The 21,787-nt window shown below is 36.7% G+C and overlaps 2 protein-coding genes across 2 annotated transcripts; both read left to right on the top strand.

Moving 5' to 3' along the window:
- Positions 1-751: 751 nt before the first annotated feature.
- On the top strand, positions 752-8,498 carry LOC103974417 (phosphoinositide phospholipase C 2-like). Its single transcript, XM_009389253.3, has 9 exons — positions 752-1,264; positions 3,608-3,804; positions 5,958-6,093; positions 6,193-6,432; positions 6,547-6,773; positions 7,008-7,125; positions 7,603-7,755; positions 7,875-7,961; positions 8,165-8,498. Exons 1-9 carry the CDS (start codon positions 932-934, stop codon positions 8,456-8,458), a joined length of 1,785 nt encoding a protein of 594 aa, XP_009387528.2. The 5' UTR covers positions 752-931; the 3' UTR covers positions 8,459-8,498.
- An 835-nt stretch (positions 8,499-9,333) lies between these two features.
- LOC103974434 (NF-X1-type zinc finger protein NFXL2) lies at positions 9,334-20,441 on the top strand. The gene is made up of 13 exons (XM_009389272.3): positions 9,334-10,585; positions 11,899-12,012; positions 12,088-12,143; positions 13,375-13,441; positions 14,734-14,826; positions 14,943-15,028; positions 15,129-15,291; positions 15,367-15,597; positions 15,773-15,963; positions 17,464-17,545; positions 18,966-19,172; positions 19,858-19,947; positions 20,035-20,441. The coding sequence occupies exons 1-13, from the start codon at positions 9,449-9,451 to the stop codon at positions 20,197-20,199; spliced, it is 2,682 nt and encodes an 893-aa protein (XP_009387547.2). The 5' UTR covers positions 9,334-9,448; the 3' UTR covers positions 20,200-20,441.
- The last annotated feature ends 1,346 nt before the right edge of the window (positions 20,442-21,787 follow it).

Here is a 21,787-nt window from a genome sequence, read left to right as displayed (position 1 = left end):
TGAAATGGAACAAGGTTTATAAATATTTTCTTAATATGTTTTGAGTTCATTTCTTAATATATTTAGGAACATGAGCAATGTTCAGACTCAAAATATATTAGGGGAGTACTCAAATATATGGTTCTCAATTTAAGAAAATAAAAATTCAAATAATTTGATTTCTATATCAGTTATATAGTATTTCTATATACTTGAAATTAGACAAATAAAAAAAAGTAAAGCCTTTTCCAAGAAATCACCTTTCGGTATTCGTTAGATTGATTTATTTGGTAATCATGCTCGAACTTAGCTTATTTATAAAAGCAATGAAATCTCAAATTGGTTTACTAATCTCGACGAATAAATCCTTAACTCGTCAACGACTCGACTCGACTCGACTCGTGTCGGAGACTGTCGCCCACCGCCGAATCATTACTCTCACCAATGAGAAAGCTACTTATAGTCATTTTGGCTTTTCTATTTCCGGGCTTTCTTTCTGGATTACGGATCAAACAGGATAATTATGGATGTCTTACGACTAATCCACAATTCCATTGGTAAGGATAACTGGGTCCTACATTTCATGGTCCCACAATTCCCGGCTTTTATTCCTCGATTATAACTAAAATAGGAGGATAATAATAATAATAATAATAATAATATTAATATTATTATTATTATTATTATTATTATTATTATTATTATTATTATTTCTATTACTATTATATTATAAATTCCGAAATAGAAGCTTCGAACGGCCTCCTGCCGCGGAAGCAGCAGCGTTTCGACGGTTGGGAACGCGTTCCAACCTCGATGCCTGTCTCTGTCTGTCTGTCCCTCTCTCTCTCTCTCTCGCTCGCTTCTCTTTTCGGCCCCCTCGAGAACGCGAAGACAAGGAGGAAGGCCGCCGGGGGGAAGGAGGAAGGGGAGAGGGAGGAGGTGGAATCGCGGAATGGGGAGCTACACCTGCTGCCTCTGCTTCACGAGGAGGTTCCGGTCGAGCGAGGCGCAGCCGCCGGCGGACGTGAGGGCGGCCTTCGCCACCTACGCCGAGGGCGCGGCCCACATGACCGCCGACCAGCTCCGCAGCTTCATGTCCGAGGCGCAGGGCGGCGACGGCGACGGCGACGGCGCCGACGCCAACGCCGAGCGGGTCATGGAGCAGGCCCTCCTGCTCCGCCAGCGCCAGCCCCTCCTCGGCAAGCTCGCCAAGCCGGCCTTCACCGTCGACGACTTCTACAACTACCTCTTCTCTGAGGAGCTTAACCCTCCCCTCGGATCTCAGGTAACGGTAACCTCCTCTTTTCTTTTCATTGTCTTGGCACTTGTCAACTTGAATTACGTTTTTGACCAATTGAGCCTGCTTTATATGGACATCTAGATGATTCCCATGCATCATGAATCAGCCTAAATGCAATGTGGTTTATGGTGGGTGTAGATTACTCTCTACTGGAGACAATGTTCTGGGAGAAATGTGCATTGAATTGGAATGTTCTGTATAAACACGGATTAAGATAGTAAGGATAAATGTGCTAAGAGCTTATACATGAACGTAGTTGGACAAAAGCAATTGTGAAATCAGTGCGAGAAGAAGTGGATTGACCAGTGTACCTGTGGATGGCACTTTAAAGAGGGTAAATCAAGCTAGAAGGGAACCTAAGCTAACTTATTCACAAATAGTTGTAACAGACACATGAAAATGATGAAATCTTTATTGAAAAGTGTTTTTATAACTAATATTTATATGTTTATGATAATAATTCAATTACATTTTTTACTTTCATGAATGATCCACCTAAGCTAACTTATTAGTAAATAGCTACATGAACATGATGAGATCTTTATTGTAGATGTGTTTTGGTAATTGATATTTTTCATGTATATGATGTGATGAGGACTGAATAACATTTTGTATGAATGCTCATGAAACACACAATTGTTGCTTCGTTATATACGAGTTTTGCTATCGATGCTACCACTAGAGAATATGAGGAAAAGGAATCGGTTTGGTTATGAGGATTTGTTGGGTCCCTACTGGGGTTTACTAGTCCCATGAGAAGTAGTCCAGTTAAGTCAGATCAAATTGTCGTTAATACAACTGAGCCCGATGTAACAAGAAAAGATATGATGGAAAGTGTGTGTATGCTTTTGTGAAAACCAGGAGGTTTCTTTTAAGATTGAAGACCAGAGGTTTTTGTTGTTCTCTTTTACAAGGATGCTTGGGGCCCTTGGAGACTGAGTTTTCATCTTGTCAATGAGTTTCTCTAATCTTGATAAAGAAAGCCATTCCTGTTCTTGTATGGAGACAGCTTCTTGTGCATTTGGAGAGTTCTACTACTGTTGTGTTTAGGTTTCTTAATCTTGATAACAAAGGCTATTCCCTTTTTGGTTTTTGTACATAAGTATTAGTGTATCTGTATATCTTGGTGCTTAATTACTTTCTTTTACTGTTGCATATTCTCATCTTTAGTGGATTTGATCTTATGTTTTGTGGTTTTTCCCTTTTTGAGTTTTCTAGAAAAATATTTATGTCTATATTTTTCTTGGCCCTTAATTACTTCCTATTACTGTTGCTTCTTTAGCATACTGAGTGGGAAAGATGGCCTTCCCAAAGGATTTCAATGTTGCCTTCTTAACAGACACCAACAGCAGAACAGTTAAAAGTAGCAGAATATTGTTATACAATTAGCTCAAGGTTACAAAATTGTTCAACATTCCTCATTCTTAGAAGTTGTCTTCCCGAAGAGTTTGAGTCATCATCCAAGAATTTCAGTTGCTATCTATTTTTGACACCCCAGATCCAAGTGTTTGATGTGTATTGGAAATATCTCATGCCTACTGGACTCATTTTGGGCGTCAAGTTTTATCATGAGCTCGCCACTGATGCTCTCTTTTGTTGGTTGTGTAACATAAACAGAGTGCTTAAGGATATTCTGTTGAGAGGAAATATGAACTACATATAAGTTACCTGTAAATATTTGTCTGTTCTTTTTCAATTGAAGTGTGAGTTAAGCATACAAATGAGAAGCTGTCTTCTACAATTTTCTCTCTTCTTGTTGTTTGAGATTAGTTTCTCTCTGTTTAGATTTCCCCATTTTTGTCACATGAGCTTAAACTGCAAATTGTGAGGTTGATCTTCTTAGTTTCCAGCTAACACTTTATGCTCTATGGCAAGTCCATAACTTGACCAATGTTTTACTACATTTAATCTTGCACTAGCTCTAAGAAGTTGGCCTCAGATTGACATTCTTAATGTTTTTAAAGTACTTCAGTGCAACCTTCTCTCTTGTGATCTATAATTGTAAAAATTTTGCTCATCATCTGAATTAAAACCCATCTTTTAACTGCTCATCCTAATATCCTTATCATGCTACTTAAGCATTTGTTCGGTGAAGCTGAAGACCTAGGAGTTTGACTCATTCTGGTAACACAAGGAGCGATTAGTATTGTGAACAAAATCTTTGCTATTTCTTACTGATCAGCATGTGCTTTTTATGTCTTGCTGCATACTCCACTTATATGTTTTTTGCAATGAAATTCACACCTAAACAGTCAATGAACTTATTATATGACAACTATTTAACAGTCTATTTGTGAATTAATATGACGACTTATTTTTCATGAACAGGTTCACCAAGATATGACTGCTCCTTTGTCCCATTATTACATCTACACAGGACATAATTCATACTTGACTGGGAACCAGCTCAGCAGTGATTGCAGTGATGTCCCAATCATAAAAGCACTCCAGGATGGTGTGAGAGTAATTGAGCTAGATATGTGGCCCAATGCTACTAAAGATGACATTGATATTCTTCATGGAAGGTATTGAAACACCCAGTTATAACTTCATGGATTCTTATCTATTCTTCAAAGTTGTTTTGATTACTGTTTCTTTGATCATAGCATCTTGGATAAATCTAAAATAAGCTAGAGGCTGAATTAAATTTCTAAAGGTGTAAGATAACTAGATTTTTCAGAGTGAAGCCAATACAAGAGCTGTTCTTTGGTAGTAATGCCAATTGCATACTTCACAAGGACGTGATTATCTTCCGATTGTCTTTCTTATCTCAAGGAGAATCTGCATGATAAATATTTAGCTTCTCTATCCAACTCTATCTTACTGTATCAAGGCTCTATTATCAAGCTCCTTCCTAAAGTGTGATGATTTGCCATTGTTAGCATTAAGCTTCAGGGTTGGATTGTCAGTGCTTATTCTGAGAGGAAATGTAGGGAATGGTACAAATGACTTTAATAAAAAGTACTTGGATCATGGAAGGTAAAAGATGACCCAATGGCCTAGGGAGGGTCAACATATGCAGCCTTACCCATGCAAGCATAGAGACACGAACCAATTAATAGGCAACAACATGTGTTAACAGCCCAAGGCAATTCTGAATTTAGGTAAAATCGTACATCAAATTTTTTAGTGATAATTTTGGAAATCCAATTTTCACAAAATAAAGGTAATCCTTTGTAGGCAGCTTTGGACAATAATTTTCAAGTGAAATTCAACTAGATTATTTTGTAGGCTTGGAGCTACTTTGGCAGTTTGTTTTTTATGAAAGTTAAGGATCCATTTGCAATTCCATGTGCCGAAGGAGCTGCAAAGATTTTTTTTTCTATTTAGAACAAATCTTAATCTCCAAAGAAGAAATCATATATTAAAAGTGTGATATCCAAAAAGGTTAATTCTCCTTTTCTAACTCATGAATAAGGAATGTGAAGACTCTACAAAATGTCTCCTCAACAGGGAGGTCAAATGACATGTCTCAGATTCCACATTGAACTAGATATAACCACCTACAGCATTTTTGATTGATTGTAGAAGTAATAATTATGTACCAAGTTTTCTTTTGAAGGTCAGAATTTTCTACAAAAACAACAAGCCTCGATATCTCAACCATTTGGGTTCAGCTACATGAATATTTTCTATATTTAGCTTCACTAGTGATCCATGTTTATAACCTTTGACAAAGCTTTACTGCCTAACATGATCCACCGTCTATGTCCAGGGTCGGCATCAATTGTGAAAAAAAATGAATAAAAATGAGGATGCATAGGCAGCGTCAAGGTTGGAATTTCTATTCAGTGAAAAACAAGCCTCTGGTGCATTTTAGGCTGAAGTAGACAGAAGAATTGAGGCAGCTAAGCTAACTTGCATGACTAATTTATGCATTTGAAAGCATCATCCAGTTAGAATGGGAAAAAAAATGGAGCGGCATAATTTGTTTTGTACAATTAAAACTGCATTTCTAGATCATTGAAACTTAAGTTACCAATTCTAGGCATAAAAGGGGTAACTACCATGAGAGATACTTGTCACAGGTTGTTAACAAAGATAGCTTTTCTGTTCCCATGACACGACACAAAATTATGACTTTAATGCCATTTTGAATATTTTGGATTATTTTTTAGAACAAAATTATCAGTTTGTTACTTAGTGCATATGAATTTAGTGAATATAGTTTGATCGACCTGGAGAATATAGTTCTCCTTAGGCAACAACTTATGTTTTTCTCTTTGTATTAAGAGGAGGCTTATTTTGGCTGAAAGTAGTGCATAGATGATATCTTTTACCATCAGTAAGATATTTTTTCCTTCGGTTTTCATTGTTCGGCTCACTAAAAATTTTCCAAAAAAATTTGATTATCAATTTTTTTTATTGGGTTTCTAAAGAACAAGTTGTTGCATGAAATATGAAGTTATAAGCAATTTGCTTTCTTTTATCAGCTTGTGAAATTTTTTAACAATATCAGTAGTTTTTACTCTAACCTTGATTATCTGTTCGATACAACAGATGAACTTTTTCTTCTGTTTCCTTTGAAGGTGATCATTTTCAGGATGTATATTATTGGTAATATGCAGGATTCTGCATTTTGTTAACAAAAGATGAACTAAGTTGAGCCTAAAAATGTATTATATTTCTTTATCCTTTTTCTCTTGTAATTCATTTTTTTGTTATTTTCATTTCCTAGGACTTTGACTTCTCCCGTGGAGCTTATTAAATGCCTACGGTCCATCAAAGAACATGCCTTTTCTGCATCCCCATATCCTGTTATCATAACTCTAGAGGACCATCTTACTCCTGATCTTCAGGCTAAAGTGGCTGAGGTATCTTTTCATTTCATTTCTTTTCTTTTCTTTTCTCCTAGAACTCACTTTTGATTTACTTTAAATAAAGTTTTAACAGTTAACTGAAGCTTCTATTAGATGGTCGTAGAAACATTCGGGGACATGCTATATTACCCTGACACAGAATCTCTTAAAGAGTTCCCTTCACCAGAAGCTTTGAAGGAAAGGATCATTATTTCAACCAAACCGCCAAAAGAGTATCTTGAAGCCAAAAATGTTGAGGAAAATGATGATGGAACCCAAGAGGAGAAGGAATCTGATGAAGAAGCATGGGGAAAGGAGGTCCCAGACCTTCAAACTGAGCTTGAATACGCAAAGGTACTTATTGCTAAATTGCAATTCCTTTTTATTATTATTCACCGGACAGATATAGAAATTTGATTTCTGGAAAGTATAATCCTTCATCTGAATGAATATGGTCGGACTGAACAGAATGACCATGAGGATGTGGACGATGGTGTTGATAGTGATGATGATGATCAGAAAAAGCCCCAGAGTTCCCCACTTGAATATAAAAGTCTAATCACTATTCAAGCTGGAAAACCAAAGAGCGATATGAGCGAAGCATTAAGAGTTGATCCCAATAAAGTTAAGCGTCTCAGTTTGAGTGAAAAGGAACTTGTGAAGGCAGCACCTTCTCATGGGTCAGATCTAGTAAGGTACACTTTGTCTTTGGAGTTTTTTGTTTGGATAACTTGGTACAGTTTTTATTTTTGATTATTGAAGAAAATTAGTTTTTTTTCTTGAGGAGAAAAAAAAGGGACAAAAGAACAATTTTCTTTTGTGTGTGGGATTGTCAGTTTTTTGTCATACAACTTGCTTCTTGACCTCAATTTTGTCTTGCCTACTGGTAAAATTGCTGGAAGCTTCTTGATATGCTCTTTCTTTTGTAGATTTACTCAGAAAAATCTACTCCGGATATATCCAAAAGGCACACGCGTTAATTCTTCTAATTATAATCCATTCATTGGATGGATTCATGGTGCTCAGATGGTTGCATTTAATATGCAGGTGAGATTGAGATATCACTGGTGTATGTACTGGGTATTCTAGTCATGTTGTTATCTAACTTACTATGTTTCATTAACTAATTATGCAGTCAGATATGGCTTATCTGATTATGATATGTTTCAAAGTACCTTTTGAGATAGTCACTAATAATACATTAGTAGACATGGAAAATTAAGAAGCAAATCAAGTTCCAAAGTTTACACAAGTGGTAATGACTTTGATGTGGGAGATAGCTGATGGATATTAAGTTCATAAGATAATGGGTCCATAAGTTGATTCCTTAAGTTAGAAGATATTCATGAATGATCAGATGTATGTTAGTAGAGGGCACTGTACCAATTTACTTCATCAATGCCTGGAAAATGAGTCATTAGCTCTAGGAGAGCTCATTGTTATCAATTTTCTGTTCTTCAGGATGTTCAGATACTGTGGTTTTTAGGTTTTCTTTGAAGTTATATTCTACTTTATCTTTGATAGGGGTATGGAAGGTCACTATGGTTGATGCATGGATTTTATAAAGGCAACGGAGGATGTGGATATGTAAAAAAACCAGATTTTCTGCTAGAGCATGGTTCAGATAATGATGTTTTTGATCCCAAAGCTGATTTACCCGTAAAGAAAACCTTGAAGGTGTGATTTAGTTATTTATTTATTTTTTTTCAAACTAATACTGGGATTTGTTTCTGCACTATTATCTTCACTTCTACTGAAGTTCAGATTGTTTTCTCGAATTCTGAGATTTTCTCCAGGTCAAAGTATACATGGGAGATGGTTGGCATGCAGACTTCAAACAGACCCACTTTGATTCATATTCCCCTCCAGATTTTTATACCAGGGTAAAAGAACAACCATATTCACTGCTTCAACCCCATGTTTCTATGTATGATCACTTTTTTCTCATCTTTTAATTTGCCAATGTACTGATCAGTACATTGGAACTTCTCTATGTAACTCTTTGATAACATCTATCTTGAACCTAATATGAAAAGAAGAACAATCCAAATCCAATATATTAAACAAATTGTTTATCGATCAACAGGTGGGGATAGCAGGGGTTCCGGCTGATACCACAATGAAGAAAACAAAGGCAGTAGAGGATAATTGGACACCTGTTTGGGATGAGGAGTTCATCTTTCCCTTAACTGTGCCTGAGCTAGCCTTGCTACGGATCGAAGTCCATGAACATGATAAGTCAGGGAAGGATGACTTCGCTGGCCAAATTTGCTTGCCCGTATCAGAGTTGAGACGAGGTTTCCGTGCCGTGCCACTCTTTGATCGCAAAGGGATGAAGTTTAAATCTGTAAGAGTGCTCATGCGATTTGAATTTGTATGACATTCTTATTGAGATATATTGTACATGTTTGTTTTAATTATGAGGGAGGGTGCTAATGTCTTGTTGTAATATAATTTGTCAGCATAATCATTCTTTTTCCACCTTAAGTTGAATGTCTTGGTCTACAATTTGATATTTGTATTGCTAAGATAATAGGCTAAGATATTCTTGTTGAGATGTCCTGTATATGTTTGTTTTAATTGTGAGGGAGGATGTTAATGTTTGTAATATAATTCGTTAGCATAATTATTTTTTTTCAACTTGGGTTAGATATTTTGTTCTACAATTTGATGTTTGCATTGTCAAAAAAGTAGTCTGATCAACTGTAATTTTTAGGTTCCTCTTAAGATATAGTCTACAATGGAGATACCAAATATATAATTTTCTATCGAAACTCATATATCAATTGCAAAAATGTTAATTATTAGTATTTTTCCTTAAATCTCATCTTAATTGATATTAATCATCAATTACAATAGTTAATCTTTGAGATGTAAAATATATATATATATATATATATATATATATATTTGATATAGTTTTATTGAAATATAAAATCATCATAGAGAAAAACTTACATATCAAATAAATATCAAATAGACTTAGCAAAAAATAAAGTCTTAAATCTTGATCATACAAATTTGGAGATATCGAATAGCCTATCTTATCCTTTGTTGAAAAAAAAAAAGAGAATCTAAAGACATAAAAAAGGTTCAATAATATAAAAGAAAACTATTTTTACATGAATGCAAATTTTACGATATATTCCTTTCAATTTTTATAAACCTAATGTTGATATATTTAGATCATTTTAATGTATATGTCCGAAAACCTAACCGATATATATTAACGCTACATAAAGCAACTTGAACCGAAGCGACCTGCTCCGGAAGAATTCTATAAATTCTGGGGCTGGCTCGATTGCTCGCGAGACCGGCGTTTTCGCTTCCCTTCGCCGGCGATCCAAAGCCGCGCGGTTCCTCGTCACTAATGGCCGCCGCCGCTCGATCTCGACCACCGCCGACACCCGATCCCGCTTCCCAACTCATCTTCTCCGATTCCGACGCCAGCGGAAGCGACGGGGACGAGGCCGCTGGCCGCGGAGCGGCCCTTGAGGACTCCATCTTTGCTGCCTACCTCCAGATCTCAGGACGGGCCTCGCCGGATCTCTCGAAGATCCGATCTTTCCTCGCCTCCGCCGCCGGGCGCGGCCCCCTGGTCTCGTGCCTCATCTGCCTCGAGCGCGTCCGCCCCGGCGACCCCACCTGGTCGTGCGCTTCCGGCTGCCACGCCCTTTTCCACCTTATTTGCATCCAGAGCTGGGCTCAACAGTCGTCTCACCGCCCGCCCTCCGCCACCTCCCCAGCTGCCGCCGCCGCTGCCTCTTCGGATTGGCCATGCCCCAAGTGCCGCCTCCTCTACCCGAGAACCCAGATTCCTAGATCTTATCTTTGCTTCTGCGGCAAGGTTGAGGACCCGCCCGCAGATCCGTGGATCCTGCCACATTCTTGTGGAGAAGTCTGTGACCGCCCCCTCCGTGGTCAATGTGGCCATCGTTGTCTACTCCTCTGCCACCCCGGTCCCTGTCCACCGTGCCCCAAGCTTGTCAGCTCCCGCTGCTTCTGTGGGTCACGAGAAGACGTGCGCCGTTGCGCGCAAAAGCTGTTCTCTTGCAACAAGCCCTGCCCCAAACCATTACCTTGTCAGACGCATCGATGCCCAGAGAGGTGCCATGAGGGGCCCTGTCCGCCATGTCAGGTCAGGGAGGTGTATAGCTGCGCCTGTGGAAAGACCAAGGAGGAGAGGGAGTGCTCAGAGAGGGAATTCCGTTGTGACGCACGGTGCACTGGCATGCTTGGATGCGGCAAGCATGTGTGTGACCGAGGTTGTCACTCTGGGCCTTGTGGGGATTGCCCACTTCAGGGAAGGAGGACTTGCCCATGCGGGAAGAAGGAGTACAAGGGTGTTTCTTGTGACATGGATGTGCCTACATGTGGATCCACATGTGAGAAAAAGCTGAGTTGCAAGATTCATCGGTGTCATGAGAGGTGCCACCGTGGGCCATGCGTCGAGACTTGTAGGATGGTTGTCATGAAGTCTTGCAGATGTGGGGGTTTGAAAAAGGAGGTTGGTAGTTAATAAAATCATAGGCTTCTTTTCTTAAAGCTTGTGCAGCATTATGGATTTTTTATTGCTGTTCGGGTGTAATGTTCCTGCTTATAGTGGTAATGAACTTCAGTGAATTAAAAAAAAACTATTTCATGTATATCTGAGGCCATAATATTGCATGCTCGTGGCAATGCCACGAAAGTTAAACTAACACAGACTTCTTTGACATTTTATAGTTGCCGAAGGTAGTGTTGTGGAATAAAGGACTCATATTTGATGTCATTCATATGAATTGGATTCTTTAACCCTGACTGCTACAAAAAAGTTAAGTATTTCCTTCATGAGTTTAACCTTGAATTAGCTGTCATGAATTCTCTTGGTGTCATGCAATGGTGAAATACAAGGGTTTCTTGGACAGCAAAGACCAAATTGTCCATGGTTAGTTTACTGAAGCTTTTGAACATGTATAAAAGAGCTTCAGAAACATCAGAAATAGTTGTTTATGGAAACTGAATATTTTAAAATTTTAGCACTTAGCATGTAGTCTTTTTTATCAACAAACTGACCTGCAACTGTGTGTGTTGTTAGCAGATGAGTTAGTGCTGATTGAATCAGCAAATTGTTTAGTGATAAATCTAATTACAAGGTAAAACATTGGCTACAATAACATTGGAGTTAGCAAAAAAATATGAACCACAACCATAAGGGAAATGAGTTGCTAATAATGATTGATAGACAAAAGCTATGGTTATGTGATCTATTAATTTTCTACAATTATCAGGAAAAAGTTGCAAAGAGATGGAAATATATCTCTTGGATAAAAGCTTAGTTGATAGAATAGAAAGGTGCTTTTGCAAATTTGTGGTGCTAGGGGCTAATGTACACCTTAGTGACCTGTGGTTAAAGCCCTTGGGAATCGGAAGACAAGATATGCATGTTGCAACTTAGAACAATATCTTGATAGCGATAATGGTCAGTTTAAGGTGTAGATTCACATTCTTTTTGTCAAGATCTGAATTTTTAGGTTCACTGAATCTGGGAATGGAGAGCTTAATCTCACAAATTACTGGTAACAGTAACTTTCTCCACCTGTAGTAACCTTCTAATTCTTATGGTAATTAGTAGTCATTGAATTAATTCATGATAGGTTCATTAATATGTTTATGATCTTGTAGTATCATTTATCAAAACATTTCTGAATATGATCAATTGCTAAATTATTCTTGAACAAGTTGATTCAATTCCAAATAATCTATAGAAAATTTGTGGTAAACCAAGTATACATGTATATAGTAGCTGAAATTGCACAATTAAACCCTGACCTAATCTAGGTTCCTTGCTATCAAGATTTGGTCTGCGAGAGAAAATGTCAGCAGGTGAGGGATTGTGGACGCCATGCATGCAAGCGCCGTTGCTGTGATGGTGATTGCCCACCTTGCCCAGAGGTGTGTGAAACAGAATTTTCTTATGGCCTTTTTCCTTTAATAATATGTAGAAATGCTCGTTAACCAAAACTTCAGATATGTAGCAGGAAGCTCAGATGCAACAACCACAAATGCCCCTCACCATGTCACAGGTACTTCGATTAGTATTAGTATCTTTCTCTGTGTCCCATTGATGACATTGTTCACTGTTTGGATGGATTTATGATTTTATTTGTCTCTTGTTGATTTGTCATGGTAACCTTATCTTATAATGGGGCAAACTGCAAAGGGAAAGCAATAGCACAATATATGATTAATTTCATATGCTCATATAAAGTTGTATAAATAAATTACTCTACAGTCATTTAACATATTGTTCAAGGGAAGCAGTAGAATGGAAAGTGTTTTAATTACACAAGAAGCAATCCTGTTTATGAAGTTCCTTCGTCAGTCACAAGAGTACATCATGGATCAATGTTTTTTGCTACCTATTCTTCTTTATATATTTAAATGCAAAAAATTGCCTCAGTGTCAAAAGTATTTTTGAATGTGTACCTCAATGAGTCCTCACATTTGCATTTATATTCCTTTTAAGTTTTATTTTGCATACTTCCATAGTTCCATTTATATATTTCACAATGTCAGATTCCTTGCATGCATGCTGTTTTTAAGGGGATCGCCGCCTTTGAAGGAAGTATATTTAAAAAAATAATTTTAGTGTCTATATGAAAATTTTAATCTTGCTGATTATAAAAAACACATTTCTCTTGTACTGCTTCTTGTTGGATCCAAACTTGCTCTTTTGAAGTATATTGGTGTAATTTTGGACTTGAAGTTTTATGGTTATTTTCCTTGAAGCAAATCTATCTAAATTCGCCACTTTGATAGTAAAAATATATTGCATAAAAAATATATTCCAACTTTTTTATGGTATGTATGCACGAAGCCCTGGCATTTGAGTGTTACGAAACTTTATTCCAATATGTAACACTTTATCACTAAACTAAATTATATTATACTTATCAATGGGCCATACCTCTAAGTATAGTAGTGTGCTGACTTTGACAAAGATTCCTCTCTGTTTTTTTACTTTTGAGATACAGATTCTCTGGATGTTCATTTGTCTTGTTTTTCGTTTATCTTATGCTAGCCAGTAATTTAAGAACATTCTTAGTTTTAAACATTGTAACATGTTATCCATTTTTCATCAAGGGACCTGTTGTTGTTAGTATTTTGTGATGCTCTTTTCCAGTAGCCTAATGATTTGTATTATCTTTCAGTGTCTGTTTATGCAATTTCAGATACTTGAACAGAATATTGTTTTTGTTGTGATTGTGACTTAAGGTGTTTTAACACTAATCCTGGTCTGCATTTTCTTTCTAGAGGTGCATGTGCTCCTTGTCCCTTGATGGTGTCGATTTCATGTTCATGTGGAGAGACTCTGTTTGAGGTGATAATTAAACCGTGAATTTTAAATCCCATGTTACATTTTCATTTTATTTGCATATCATTGGAAATTTTTGAAATTATATCTTAATGCAAGGATTGAAATTTCATACCGTACCGAAATTTCGAGACTTATTCGTTACAGTACTGTATACCAAGCGGTATATTTTGATATATCGCTCGGTGTATATATATATATATATAGGGGTAAACTACTCGGTTTACCTCTATGCGGGGCAACATCGCAGATTAAAAAAAAAAATTGCTCGTCTCTCTTCTCGGCGATGTCGCCTGAGAAGAGAAGAAAGAAAAAAATCTTCGCCTCTCTCCACCTTGTGACACCGATGCCTCTTCTCTCGCACACGGATGAGAAGTCGCCGATAGACAAGGAGGAGAGCGGCGATCTCCAGGTTCTTCCTTTTTTTCCTATTTCTTTCTTCCCCTTCTCCCTCTTCTTTCTTCGCCCTTGGTCACCTTTGATGATAATACCTCAATCGACGGTACAACTCGGTAGCAAGCGGTCCGTGTACCGGTCTGCTGACGGACCAGCCCATACCGCCCGGTACGGGCGGTATCATTCGGTATTGCAGACCTTGTCTTCATGTGTCAATACTTAGCAAGTGGACGTGTTGAGCTACGGGGAAACATAGAAAAAAAATATTAATTTGCGAACAATCAAGCATAGCCATAATAGAATGCAAAATAAGCGAGAATCATCTAAAATGGTATGATCATATTCTAATGAGTCCTATAGATGCCTTGGTCAGATGAAGTGAGATAATTAGTATTAGTGGCATGAAAGTTAAAGGGAGACTTAAAAGGACTTTCCTAGAAACTATAAAGAAATATTTAAATATTCTTGATTCATATAAGAGCATGTACTTAGCAAGTTTGTGAGATATAGATTAGTTGCAGGTGTCGAGATCAAAACTTACCTATGCAAGTCTGGGGAGGGTGTAGCCTTACATATGCAAGAAGAGAGTCTATATCTATGGTATCTTGTATGCATGAGATATATATGAATATAAACATCTTTTTTTGCTCCAAATAATATTATCTTTCTATGTATTACTGTTTCTAAAATGATCAACATGTCGTGATAAAAAGACAGAGTGGAAATAGTTTTCCCTTTTTCAACAAATAGAAAAAATACATGTCATTCTGACTTAATGATAATGTTCCATCAAATTATTAGCTCCAAAGTTTGAAATATGGTAATACCTAAACACGACAACTTCAATATTTTTGTGAAATTTTGCCTTTTTATGCTAATATTTCTTCAATATAATTATTCAGGTACCTTGTGGCACGGAAAAGAATCAAAAGCCACCCAAATGTTCTAGGCCATGTCGTATATCTCGTCTTTGTAGACACAAGTCTGAATGCCGGGTAAAGTCCTTGCTTCATTTGGTTCGATATACAACTTACAAGATTGTGTTTTAAGAATCACAATATAATTCAAAATTATATCAAGTTCCACATGAATTTTTTGTTCATTTTGGCAGTCCCACAAATGCCACTATGGAGCTTGCCCGCCTTGTCGATTAGAATGTGGTGATGAACTTTCTTGTGGACATAAATGTAAAGAGAGGTTTGTTTAAGTTTGCAAGTTATTCATGTGAAAGTCGACTTGTCTTAAATAATCTCCACTACTTCTAGATTACTAATTTTATTATTCTTTTTTCTTTTAGATGTCATGGACCTGTTCCGCCTCCAAACCCAGAGTTCACATTGAAACCAACAAAAAAGAAATTAAATAAGCATCTTGAGTGTGCACCTGGATCACCATGCCCTCCTTGCAAGGAAGTCATATGGGTTCCATGCTTTGGCCGACATATTGGAGAAGAACGTGCAGTATGTTTTTCTTTTCTCAGATTTCCTCATCATGCTGGTAATTTCATGTTTTCTAACTTGGCCCCTTTTTTCTAGATGCTTTGCCACAGTAAGAGACGGTTTTCCTGTCAGAACTTATGTGGAAATCTTCTTTCCTGTGGCAACCATTACTGCACCAAACCCTGTCATGTGCTGAAGAATCAGACATCAAACTTGGATCAGTATGGACAGGGAGACTCTAATACTGAAAAACAAGATCAATTGCTGTTAAATGCTGTCACTAAGCAAGGAGAGCCATGTGAAGATTGCTTTCTTCCTTGCCAAAAGGTTTAACAACCTTCTGTTTATCCCATTACCTTCACTAAGGCATTTCTGTTCTTTTAGTTAGTACTTCAATGTTTTCTTGAACTGAAAACTTGAGTGCAGGAAAGAATGACTATTTTGTCACTTGAAGTGATTTGTTACTAAATCTCAATTTGTTGTTCTTGTGTATGTCCTTTAGGTTAGGGAGCCTTCATGCCCACATCCTTGTCCTCTACCATGTCATTCCAGTGAATGTCCCCCTTGCAAGGTCCTTGTAAAGCGTTCATGCCATTGTGGTACCATGGTGCATGCTTTTGAGTGCATACACTATAACAGCTTAAGCAATGAGGAGCAACAAAGAATACGTTCATGTGGTGGCCCATGTCACAGGTAAGTTGTATATACTATTTGTTAGTTCCTTTATAAGGTTGAAGGTTTTGCCGTTTGCTGCTCTGAGATTACTTGGTATCTTGCTTTCCTTGTTAGGATCTAGTTGCTTGTAATTACCATCTAATTTGAGTCGTGTAGTTTCGTGTTTCCTGAGCAAACATAAAGTACACCTAGTTATGATATTTTGGTAGCTTTAATGCAGTGCATGTCATTTGTAATGGAAGACCATGCACAGTCAACCTTGTAGAACTTAGTTTTTGAAGTTTATGATTTTTTTTAATTCACAATTTCTCACCTCCACAAAGAAGTGTTTTGTAAGTTACATTTTATTAATGAGCAAAGTGCAGTGCTTCAGGGCATGAATTATGTTTGACTGAATTTGAGTATCATCACTTATCTAGCTATTTGACTTGGACTCATCTTCGGCTCTATTTGAAATTGCACTTAATTTGGCATAATTACCTCTTATATTTCTAGGGCTTGATTAGTGTTTATACTTGACTTTAATTTTGAGCTGAGCTTTGAGCACGATCAAACTCAGACCTAATCATGCCCACTCTTAGACTATGCATTAACTAATCCAGCAAGATGCCATCTCATTGAGAGGGTCCATTTGTGACAAACCACTATAGCTAAATTGATGCTTTCTTTATATGATGAATTGACTACTATATGCAATCAATTAAAATTTGTTTAAGTCTTATATTGTTTGAAAATGGTATTAGCATATGCTTTATTATCCTTTAGGGATAGAACAATATCTAGATTGTATGACTTAAGTCTGAAATTGTATATTTAATACCTCAATAGGCTATTATTAGATATTCTACAGTGACTATTCTAGTTATCTAGGACTCATTGATTTTTATTTTGTGGAAACTGAGTACATTGTCAGTGAACTAGAGGAACAAACATGTGGGAATATATGCTTAGAAGGTGGAGATAGAATTCTGTTGCCGTGGAGAAAAAAAGGGAGGTTTCTTTGAGCAATGGCATTCAATCAGATGGAGATCAGCGAAGAGGTTCGAGTAAATATGGGATGTGAGATGAGTGTCCAAGAATCAAGAATTTGGAGTTGGATTTCATATTAAGAAAAGTGATATATCAGAGGGAAATAGAACACTTGGAATAGCATGTGTATTATCATGAGCACCATAAATTAAATATATCATCTTCTGGAGAAATGTTGGGTCTTGTCGTGTCATAATTTGGGAATGATTTGCACAATTTCTATCACTTTAAGACTTTACATTAAGTAATGTTTAAGCAGATCTATATTTGCTCCCTATGTAGGTTGGATGCGATATAGTCTCCTATTTGAGGTGGTGGTTACATTAACCCGTTATTTCTATTGCTTCGTTATTTTCATCTTCAATATGATGAATGAAAATAGGTTTTGCTTTCATTGTCACATGATCATATAATATGGTATCAGTTTATTGTTTGCCTAAACTGACTGTTTTCCAATGTAATCCTGATGATGGAATTTTACATTTGCAGAAAGTTACCAAACTGCCCTCACTTATGCTCTGAAATATGCCATCCTGGTCAATGCCCATCAGTTGATCACTGCAACAAAAAGGTAAAGATTTGGTATCTATTGTCTTCTGGCTTCTTTTCTATGGTGGTATTTATTAATAGAATTAACAAACACAACAAGTTAAGATTTATTAGATACTAGTAATGCACTGGGTTGCTTTAGGCGAGGTGTGAACTATTAGAAGCAAACACACAGATAATGTAATATAGTGGTTTGTTGCAGGATTCATGATTGTACTCTATATCGAGTCAAAAGAACTTTATACTGCATACAGAGGCAATATATATGGAGTTTGTTTTAAGAAAAGGAATTACATTAGTTAGTACCAATAGTTTTCTGAGAGCATCTGTTATACAGTAGCATTCTTCAAATTTTGGGGAGAACCACTGGTGGCTTAAGATTTTTTTTTGTCACATTGACTACATTCTTCTGTCTTTTCTCTAACTAAATACTTTGATGGTTGCACTCTTATGTGGCTAAGTTTGCTATGCTGAGTGGCATAGGGCAGAATGTATCATGTTGAAGTATCGATCATGCTATGCTGACCCATGGTAGAGGTGTTGACGTATTGCTAGGTCATTTTTTGAATTGTTCTAATCAACTTTCAGCATAAGGATATACTTTGAATTGTTAAAGCTATGAAAGAAACAATAGGGATGTAGGTAATATTAGATGCAGTAAAATGAAGATAAAAAAATATTTGTTAACAATAAGGAGACTAAGGAAAGATGAAGAAATTAAAGTTGTATGGCCTGATAAACTCTTCGGTACAAGGCAAGAAGCACACAATCAGGCATCAATATATTTCTTTTTTAATTTATGACAGCTGTCACAGTTGTTATCCCTTTTTTATTCTTTTCTTCTCTATTTCTCTCCCTCCATCTCTCCTCTTTATCTCTTTCCCTCCTTGCCTCCTTCACCTTCCTGCCATCATTGCTGCCTCATCACAACTGCATTGCTGCTGTCTCCTCCTTCCCTTTGTGTCGCCTCCTCCTACTGTTATGTATCATCACATCTTCTCCTTGTCCGCCGCCTCCTCTCTCATCTTCTCCTCCTTCTCCTCCTCTTCTTTGACTTCATCTCCTCGGTCTCCTCCTTTGACTTCATGATCGTCACAGGACCATATGATACATGGAACAGTCAACCATACCGATTCTCTCAAGGAGCAGTATGGTTTTTGGACTGAACCTTTAAGTCGTGTCATGGGCTACTAGTTACTTGTTTCCATTTGGATAATGTGGAAAAGATACTGCAATACAAATAATTTTCAGTTAAAAACGATAAGGAGTTCTATGGGAAATTAATGTGCATTCTGCTTAATGTTCTTCCTCTTGCATCAGATGTGTCCTAAGAGGCTAAGACAATTTCATGTTGCAACCTTCTTTTCAAATCACTTTCTCATAAGCATCTTAGCTACTTTTCTTTTTGACCTCTTTTTTTTGTGTCGATAATATCTTTCTAGGTGAATGTCCGTTGTGCATGTAACAATCTGAAGAAGGAGTGGCTATGTCAAGAAGTCCTAAAAGCATACCGCAGTTCTGGTCGTGATCCAAAAGATATTCCAAAAAATCAGTTTGGAGTTGGTATTCTTGCATGCAGCACAGAATGTGAAAATAAAGCCAATGTTGCGAAATCTGAATTGCAGCACCGTAAAGCTAATGAGACCAAGGTACAAACTGTTGATTGCCACTATAAGTTTTCTATCTCATAGTTTTTCATATGTTAAAATGTTTTCTTCTTAACTGCTTATGCAAACTTATTTGTGGAAGTAGTGATTTATCAAAATATATACTTAAACAATATACTTCTTACTCGAGAAGGTTCCTTTTGAAACTTGAATGCGCGCACACACACACACATATACATATATATATGTATATGTATACATACATATACATATGTTCTTGTGGAAATTTCTTGTTTAATTTTTCAGAGATTATTTGTGGAGGCACCAAAGTTACACAGGTATTAGCTCTAGTGTTGGATATGTAACAATTGATTGTGATACATAAATACATTTGCTACTCTTTGCATGCGCACATAAGTAGCCTCCTGTGATGATGAGAACATTCAACTAAGTTCCCCACCACCCAGCATTGTTCTAAAATCTTGTTTTCTTGCAAAAATATCTTGTTAGAGAACTATGTAGCAATTCATTTCAACAAAAAGGTCATGACATTGTTGCATTTCAAAATCAGCAGCTTCTTGCTAGTTTGTTGTTAAGCCATGATGTATCAAGAATACCATAAAAAATCTGCTCTCCTTTTTTTCCATGAGTTCTTTCAATATGAGCATTCAGTGGAGAACTGTAATCTATCTTGAAATGTCCACATATTTAGCCTACTTTCTTTCAGGAGCACCCGATTGTGCAAGTAGCAAGTGTTTCCAAGCGCAGGAGGAGACGCGAACGCATTCAAGAAGCCAGACAAGCCTCAAAGTTCCAGGTGACTTATTTGTACCCTAATACTCTTGTCATCTTTTACAGGTTGAAAGTCACGAGATCAAATATTTCTTTTTCCTTTCTTTTACAGATAATTAAGTCCACCATACAGCGAGGTCTTATCATTAGTATGATATTTATGGTGATCATTGCAAGTGTTTACTATGGTTACAAGGGTCTTTTCCTGCTCTCGGATTGGATGAATGAAATGGAGGAACAAAGACTGCATAGAAGAACTGCTGTTCCAAGATTTTAATTAAAGGAGAACAAGGACTTGTTTTCAAGTCTCCACCGGTCCCCAAATAGTTGGAATAAAAGCTTATTAGCTGTGTGTAAAATGACAAAAATTGGAATAGCATATCAGCATTTTAGCTATAAAATGCAATAATGTGAGTATGCTGATCTTGAATGTTGAAGATGTTTGATGTTGATTGCCTCAATGTGCCTTAAGCCCATACTATTAATGGTCCAATCACATAACAGACTAAACTTTCATTATTTTATGCTTTGAGGCTGTTGGGATGTCATGTCATATGGTAAATCTTTGTTTATATATATCAGAAAAATTATATGGTCTTATATTGTAATCAATCATTATATATATCAAGTTCTGATTAACTGCTTTGATATTTTTTGTAGGCAACTGAACACCACCCTCTCTTAAGCTTACAAGTAAAATTTTGATCATAGCTAATTATTTCAATTGGTTTGAACCTCATACTTAGTATTTGTAGCAATTTCAGTATACTGTTTTTTGTTTACAGTATACTTTTATAGGTCATTTTACACAGCTAATAAAAATACAGTATACTGTATTTTTGTTTACAGTATATTTTTATAGGTCATTTTACAAAATGCAGCTAATAAAAATACTATAAAATCTTTTAACAAAATACAGCTAATAAAAATGCTATAAAAGCTTTCGTCTGATGCGAATAGGTTGTTTATTGTATTTTCGATAGTGTTTATAGTGGTTTGATTTTATAGTATTTTTATTATTGTAGTTGAAACATTGTAATAAGTTAGTTTTTTATTTTTATTTTAGTAGTGTTATTCTTATTGGTTAATTATAGATTAATTTAGTAGTTAGATCTATTTAGCATCTCGATTCTTAAACTTAAAAATTTTATATGAAATTCTATAGTTATGAAAATGAAATATATAATTTTATTTATCCAAACATTATCGATTTTATTGACGAAAGTATGAAAATAATGGATAAAAATATAATTTTAATGTTTAAGTTTATGATGGCGGACGGCGTCGGTGATAGCGAATGATAATGTCGTTAGGGGTCGCGAGTGATTGATGTGAATGAGAAGAATAATGGTGATCGAGCAATTAAAGGGCTACTTAGCATTTGCATTGGTACCAACACAATTGTCCCTCTCACCTCTCGTTGTCACTCCCCTCATCCACAATAGTCACTCATGACCCCTAATGACATTGTCGTTCGCCACCATTGATATCGTTCATCATCATTAATTAGAATATTTAAATTATATTTTTATCAATTAATTATATTTTTTCATTAGTGAAATCGACGACATTAGAGTAAATGGACGGCGTCGGTGGTGGACGACGTCGTCCATTTAATATTTAAGTTGATAGTGGTGGATGATGTCGGTGGTGACGAATGATGATATCGTTGGGGATCACGAGTAGCTATTGTGTATGAGAAGAATAATGGTGAAAGGGGTGAGGGTCGCTCTGCATCTGTATTGATGTCATTGTAGTTGCTGAGTTGCTAAAGGGCTGCTCCGCATGTGCATTGGCACTGACGTAATTGTCCAACGGTCCTCATCTTTCGTTGTCGCTTTTCTCATTCACAACAATCATCCATG

This window comes from Musa acuminata, chromosome BXJ2-2 (genome assembly GCF_036884655.1).
Source record: "Musa acuminata AAA Group cultivar baxijiao chromosome BXJ2-2, Cavendish_Baxijiao_AAA, whole genome shotgun sequence".
Lineage (NCBI taxonomy): Eukaryota > Viridiplantae > Streptophyta > Magnoliopsida > Zingiberales > Musaceae > Musa > Musa acuminata.
Note: the sequence above shows the minus strand (reverse complement) of the source record. Positions and strands in the feature narration are given on the sequence as shown.